Source organism: Trachymyrmex cornetzi, unplaced genomic scaffold (genome assembly GCF_001594075.2).
Source record: "Trachymyrmex cornetzi isolate Tcor2-1 unplaced genomic scaffold, Tcor1.1 scaffold1013, whole genome shotgun sequence".
NCBI lineage: Eukaryota > Metazoa > Arthropoda > Insecta > Hymenoptera > Formicidae > Trachymyrmex > Trachymyrmex cornetzi.
In genome coordinates, this window is record NW_017295558.1 from 94,102 (window position 1) to 100,976 (window position 6,875).

The 6,875-nt window shown below is 37.9% G+C and overlaps 1 protein-coding gene across 2 annotated transcripts; it reads right to left on the reverse strand.

Moving 5' to 3' along the window:
• Nucleotides 1-1,835: 1,835 nt before the first annotated feature.
• LOC108758010 (uncharacterized) lies at nt 1,836-4,562 on the reverse strand. Of its 2 annotated transcripts, none has more exons than XR_001939932.1 (3): nt 4,422-4,562; nt 3,388-3,440; nt 1,836-2,785 (listed from the first exon to the last, which is right to left on the reverse strand). XR_001939932.1 is itself a non-coding variant. In XM_018502721.1 (3 exons), the coding sequence occupies exons 2-3, from the start codon at nt 3,419-3,421 to the stop codon at nt 2,366-2,368; spliced, it is 627 nt and encodes a 208-aa protein (XP_018358223.1). In that variant the 5' UTR covers nt 3,422-3,440; nt 4,422-4,562; the 3' UTR covers nt 1,836-2,365. The 2 variants fall into 2 exon arrangements, 1 of the variants encoding a protein (XP_018358223.1); XM_018502721.1 differs by having other exon boundaries at nt 3,215-3,440.
• Between the last annotated feature and the right edge of the window lie 2,313 nt (nt 4,563-6,875).

The following is a 6,875-nucleotide window of genomic DNA, read 5'->3' on the forward strand; positions in this document are numbered from 1 at the left end:
TAACAAGTTGTTTTGCAAATTAGGTCCAGGCAGCAACATGTCGTTGAGTGACTTTCCGTTGTCTGTCTTGGCCGATGCGTCGAATACTACTCTGAGCTTTGTGCTAGTGCTTTCGGGCCGAAGTACAGGCTGATGTGGTATAAAGTACGATGGCTTCTTGCTGGAAGCGACATCCCCAGATGCCGTACTCATGTGTCTCTTATCCTTGTACTCTTCCATGAAGCGAACATATTCTTCTTTGAGGGCTGGCTGCCGTTTAAATCTTCTTTCTAGCGCGAGCAGTCTCTTCATCGCGGTCTCCCGTGAGTCTCCGAGAGCAATTTGAGAATCCTTCGGCAAACTAACTATGAATCTTCCATCCGACTCTCTTGAATATGTGTTGATAAAATGCTCTTCACAGTAACCTTCTTGTTTGCTGAGTAAGCGCGGTTCTTGAATATCTTCTTGTTTCCAAAATCTCTCGATTTGTTCTTGTAGAGCTTGATTCGTTGTGATTAGCGACGTTGATGCTTTGTTAGGATTCGCGTGCACCATCTCGCCTCCGATTACCCATCCAAGAAGAGTCTTTTGCCACGTAGGATTCCCTCGGCCACCTTGTATCTGACCTACACACAATAATTTCCAAAATAAGCCAGCGCCTATCAGTAGGTCTATTTTACCTGGCTTGTTGAAGGAGGGATCTGCTATTCTAGCGTCGTCAGGTAACTTAATGTTTTCTTTGTTTAATTTGACTTGTGGCAATCGTTCTGTTATGGTAGGAAGCACCAAACAATCTATCTGCACTTTAAAGTTGGTATGACGGGACTCGATCTGTAGACTCGTGGAATATCTAATTTCCGTCGAACATTGCATGACACCATTAATGATTTGGCAACTTGAAGACCTACATTCTTTTACATAGTGCCCTGCTCTTAGACAGTTAATACACAGCTGTTTCTTTCTTACCTCTGCCTTTCGATCCTGAACCGATCTTTTTAAGAATTCCTCGCAATTAGAAATGTGATGCTTTTCCTGACAAATCGGACATGCTTGCGTAGTGACTGCCAACGCTACTCGCTTCTCAACCTTCTTACTGGTGTTAGCTTGTGTTGTAGGCTCCTGTTTAACCTTTCCACTGTTCAACATCTCAAATGTTCGACATCTTTCCTGCAAGAATTTAAGAAATTCTTCTACCGTTGGCATGTGATCTTGTTCTTGTTGTCCGACTACATCCTCCCACTCACGCTATGAATGAAAATCCAACTTGTTCCTAGCAAGAAAAATAATGATAGCATCCCATTGATTGACGGGTTGTCCTAACACTTCTAACGCTTTCAAATGAGTGCTAATATGTACTATAAACTGCTTCAATGTTTTATGCTTATCCTTTGTAATTTGCAGAAATTCCAATAACCATGTCAAATGACTGTTGATAATCAATTTCTTATTTTCATAGTGGCCCTTCAAAAGGTCCCAAGCAATTACATAATTCTCACTCGTTGTATTCAGTCCACTAATTACTTGTAAGGCTTCGCCCTTTACCGTACTATGCAGATATTGGAATTTCTGAACTGCCGTTAACTTTCGATTATCATGTATCAAAGACGTAAATGCATCTTTGAAAGACATCCATTTTTCGTACTCACCATCAAACGCGGGTAAGGTTAGCGTCGGTAATTTAACATTAATCGTACCTGGAGGCTGTTCCCTATTCGTTTGCTGTTCTTGCATTACCACTAAATTTGCTGCTTGTTGCGTTTCTGCCATGACGCTGCGTACCTTGTCTGTTGCTTCATAGTACCTGGTTTCGAAGACGATTCTCTCTCCTTCTTCCTCTTTCACCACATCTTCCAATTGTTCCTCTTCTTTTATGCGTAATTCTTCCAGTTGTAGTTGGTTTTCATTGAACGCTACCCACAATTCTTCCAGTTTGTGACAACGGGTCTCTGCTTGTTGATATGTGATGCCTTGTTCTGTTGAGATATAATTGAAAATCCGCGTCACTTGTCCTTTGACTCGAGCTCGCGTTAATTTAGCCTTCTTCAATTCCGCCATGTTTTCCGTCCGTTCTCACTGCGACGATTTCTAGAATGTCTTTATGCGTCTGTCTGCTTTCACTTATGCTTTTCTGATTTCTTCCTCGTCTCGTGCCTCAACGTTGGGCGCCAAAATTATGTTATGGATTGGTGTGAATGATGCCAAGGGATAAAAACTTAAAATTGCTTTATTTGTAAGCACGAGACAATGTGTGTGTTACTTGCATTCGAACATAAACTTGCAAAACTAAAAACTAACGTCGTGTCCACCTTACTGCCTATCTGCGCGCCACGTAGCGCCTCCAACTCCCTATCAAATGGACGCCGGACCGAGTCGGTAACAGAGTTTATTAATATAAGTTACACATATTATACCTTTTTCCTTTGCTCCACAAATCTGCCGTTGTCGCAACTATTTCTATTTCTGTCAACTTTTTTTCTAGGACATTCTTCATTCTATGATACATTTGACAAAGTCTTTCTTTTAATGTCTTTCTGCACATTATATTGATATGTGAAGAAAGTCCAATTCTAATCAAATTTATAAATGATAGACTATCTACAATGGAAAGAGGTTGAATATTTTCAATAATAAACTGTAGTATTGCTTTATCCAGTCCTTTCTGAGTAGCGATTGAATTCCCAGCGCCCCATCTTTCCAATGTATGATGTTTATTTGGAATATTATTTACAGAATCTTCATTTGGACGTTTCTTTGACAATTTAATTTTGTTTTTATCTATGGTGTCCAAGAGGTGTGGATGTTTTGCCTACAAATATTATAATCAGAAATTGTTTAAATTAAAAACATTCATTTGTTCCAGCTTTAATTTTTTATACCTACTATTGTATGTATATTTAATTTAAGGTTGAATATTTCACATAACTTAAAAGATTCCATGGAAATCTAAGTTTAATTAAAAAAAAAATCAAATTTGAACGAAAAAGGAGCGTAAAAGCCAACGCAGGGTGACCGTGCAATAAATATATTAATTTACTTTACATATATCTTGATAAACGTTTCGACCATATATCTGGTCGTCTTCAGTATCACAAATCAAACATATTAACCGTTACTTACAAATTGTCGTGTACAAAATATTTGATTTATGTTATTATAAATATTTCGTAGACAACAATTCATGCAAATAGTAACAATTTTGTGTTAATAAAAAAACATATTAATAAAGAAGACTTACATTCATATGTTTTCTTAAATTGGAAGTAGAAGTTTTGTTTGCATGTATGATTTTCTTGTTGATGCAAATTTTGCACAAAAATGACAAATTTTTGTCATTTCCAAATTTTTCTTGAAATATCTCTTCTTCAAATATCTCTACATATGCTGGCCATGGCATTTTACTACTTTTACCTTTATTCGGAGATTCAGATGCCTCCTTGTCCATTGTTTGCGACTCTTTATTTCTAAATTATAAAAATAAACAATAAGTTTTTGATATTTTTTTGTACAAATATAGATATATTTTAAATAAAAAGTGTAAATAACATAAATATGTGTAAAAATGAGAATTGCACGGTTTCTATGTACATAATAAGATTAATAAGCATATATCTCTTTACATTATAATTTATGTACGACATAAATTATATTTTAATGTGAACCAGTGTGTACTGAATGCGTCTAATCGAATTTGCTATTAGAAAAAATTGGAAATAATTCATCAGCGTAAATATTTCTATAAACTTGACCTCAATTATAAAATGAAAAACAAATCTATAAGGCTCAATAAAATTTTAATAATCAAATTATAAATTAAGGAGCTAGGAGTCAAAGCAAGCTGTTTAATGTTAATTTCTTAATAATAATTTAACTTATATAAACAAAATATACGGTTCGACTTCGTATTAAGTTCTATTAAGTATTATCGAAGTTAAAAATAAGTAAGTCTAACTAGAAAACATAAAATGGTGAATAAAATTATACATAGAGAATTATAATTTATCTCGGTTCACAATATTAATTATTTTCTCTTATCACATATTATTAATTCGTTGCTATCTTCTTGAATTGAAAATGTTATGAGAGATATCTTAATCTCTGAAGTCTCGAACTTTTTTAATGCTTAATAATTTGTTTTGCTAGGCAGACCGCCGCGTTTTTCTGTCAGATTTGTCGTTATGAGTAGATCTATTCGCGTTACACTTGAAATCCCCAAAAGTTTTTAAACTTAAAATGAGATAGATATATATTTGGGCGTTGAAAAGAGAGAAAGCGAAAATGCTGAGTGCAAAAAGTACAAGCTACGTAAACAGATCTAATAAATATACAACGAATTAATACATTTTTAAAAAGATTTGAGGCTAGGAGGGCATTCTAAATAAGTACTGAATAATTTTATATGTAAGCTATAAGTTGTAACTTTACTTACGTGCATAAATACATACCTTTAATAGTAGGTCCCAAAATTATACGTGAAACTTTTTTTTAGTGTACGGTATTAGTATTAGAGTGTCTGATAGTCAATTCAAGAATCGCAGTTTTTTAAACAGGAATATAGTTGTTCCTTACAATTTCACGAATTTCACTCTAATATCAGTAACACACTGATATCTCTGATTAACAGTGTACAACTCCCTCCCTCTCTCTCTCTCTCTCACCCTATCGCTCTCGCTCTCGCTCTCCCTCTCCCTCTCCCTCTCCCTCTCCCTCTCTCTCTCTCTCTCTCTCTCTCTCTCTCTCTCTCTCCGTGCGCGTGCGTGCGTGTGCACGTATGCGTATGCGTATGTGTGTGTGTGTAAACACTGTGAACTGCGTATTATCACTATCCAATCTGTAGCACGTTACCAGTCACGTAGAAAACATGAAGGAATACCCGAACACGCAGCAACATGTATGGGTTACGTGATTGCGTTCAGAAAACAACGGCTCAGTGATCACTGATCAAGTGCATTTAGTGCACCTACAACCGTTCTCTGAGCGCTCTTGTATTTGATTGGCGGATTCCATTAGATCCAAAAATATAAACCAAACAAGACAAGAGTTCATTGAACGCTTTAATTAAATTTCTTTCTTCTGATTAATCAAATGTTTCGAAGTATTTGCAGCGCCAAATGAAACTACCGCACACTAAATTGACAAATAAGTTTAAAATATAGAAAATAACTATGAAAGTAACTATTAAATTAGTTACTAGTTACTTAAAAGATGTAACTAAGTTAAGTTATAATTACAGATGGAAAGAAAGTAACGAAGTTAAGTTACAGTTACCGAAAAAAAGTAACTCTAACTGTAACTTCGTTACAAGTAACGAGTTACTTCCCATCCCTGCGTATATTCGTGGTGAAATTCATACAAGCCGACTTTCGATATGTCGAGTATACACATGCCCACGTAAATTGGCTTGTCGAACTTCACCTCGAATTTGCGCATTTCGATGGCGATTAGATTATCCGCAAAGACGCTACGACCGTGGAAATTCGGTTTTGCGATCATTGCCTTCGCACCGTATCGTCCGTCCCATTTTGTTAATAATTTTACGTCGACGTGATTGCGCATATTCTCCTTGGTCTTGTCGAAAACCACGTTGTTCATTAATTTCTATAAATTTTTTTCGAAATTGTTTTTCGCGCGAGTTCTAAATTGTGCATTAAGTTCAATGTAATCGCGGAGCCATGGAGATTGAGCAAATTGTAGTATTTGATGAATCTTTGTTACGCGAAGACCGTGACGAGTACATTGCTGCAGATTACGGTAGTGGATGACGTAACGCTGTTTATAATACAGCGTCGCTAGAAGTTTATCCTCGCGCTTGCCGAGCGGCTTATCGCGCGTCGGGCAGAAAGGCAGGTCAATGTGTTGATCGTGCAGATGCTGCGGATACTCGAGATCGACTTCGAAAATGTAACCGGTGGGCGTATCCGGAGTGATCGCGCTCGCGTCAAAGTTCGCAACGTCGTTGACCCATCGAAATTCGGCGTATGGCAATGGTAGCACATCGCCCACCCGTATAAATTATTGACATCGTAGTACATCAAGTACGACGATGGTTTCGATGAGTCGTACGAACACATGTACTTGTTATTAGCCTGCGCGTATCTATCGGAACATTGACTGAGACCACCGCGTATACCGCGCTCGATGAACATGATCGTATCGATGTCGGTGAGCAACTCAAATCTTACGCGGGTATATTTTAGCATTGCGTCCCACGTGAAAACCAGGCAAGGTGTAATAATGCCGGGATCGAGACCGTAACTCGCAACACAACTTTCACGAACATTTTCGAAAATGTCAGCCAATAACAAGACAGCTGTTTTCAAGTACAGATCACTGTACTCGCCGAGCGTTCAGATGGAGAATCGCTGCCATACGTTCGCGGCGTGAGCTTAATCGCTGTCGGATACTGTATCGCCCATCAACGAACTATAAAATGATTCGCGAGGTGGCAAGCATCGCTTATTTAATTAGTCGACGCAGTCAACGTATTCGTACGAGAATACGCCATTTCGCGTGAGTAATTCAAATTCTTCGTCCGTAATGTTGAAAATTTGGAACCTACGATTTTTAATTTGTCTCTGCTTAGAAATGACGCCAATTTATCGAGGCTTGTACTGAGAAATTTAAATAAAACTATAAAACGTAATTTTACACAATGTTACGTCCGAAGTCGCGTGTTCGTCGCGATTGTTGTGATTCGAGACGCTGCAGAGGTTTCGTTGGACGCGGGGCGCAGAGCGGGGGCGCGCGGGGTGAAGCCTTGGCTTCCGGAGAGATTTGCCTTCGGCGCGTGTTTACGCGTGGGGGCAGGCTGCTGTCACCAGTGCCTTTATAAGGCACGAATTGAATTGTTATCGTACTTTTGAGAATTATGTTTTATTATTTTTAACGGGATTTCGAGC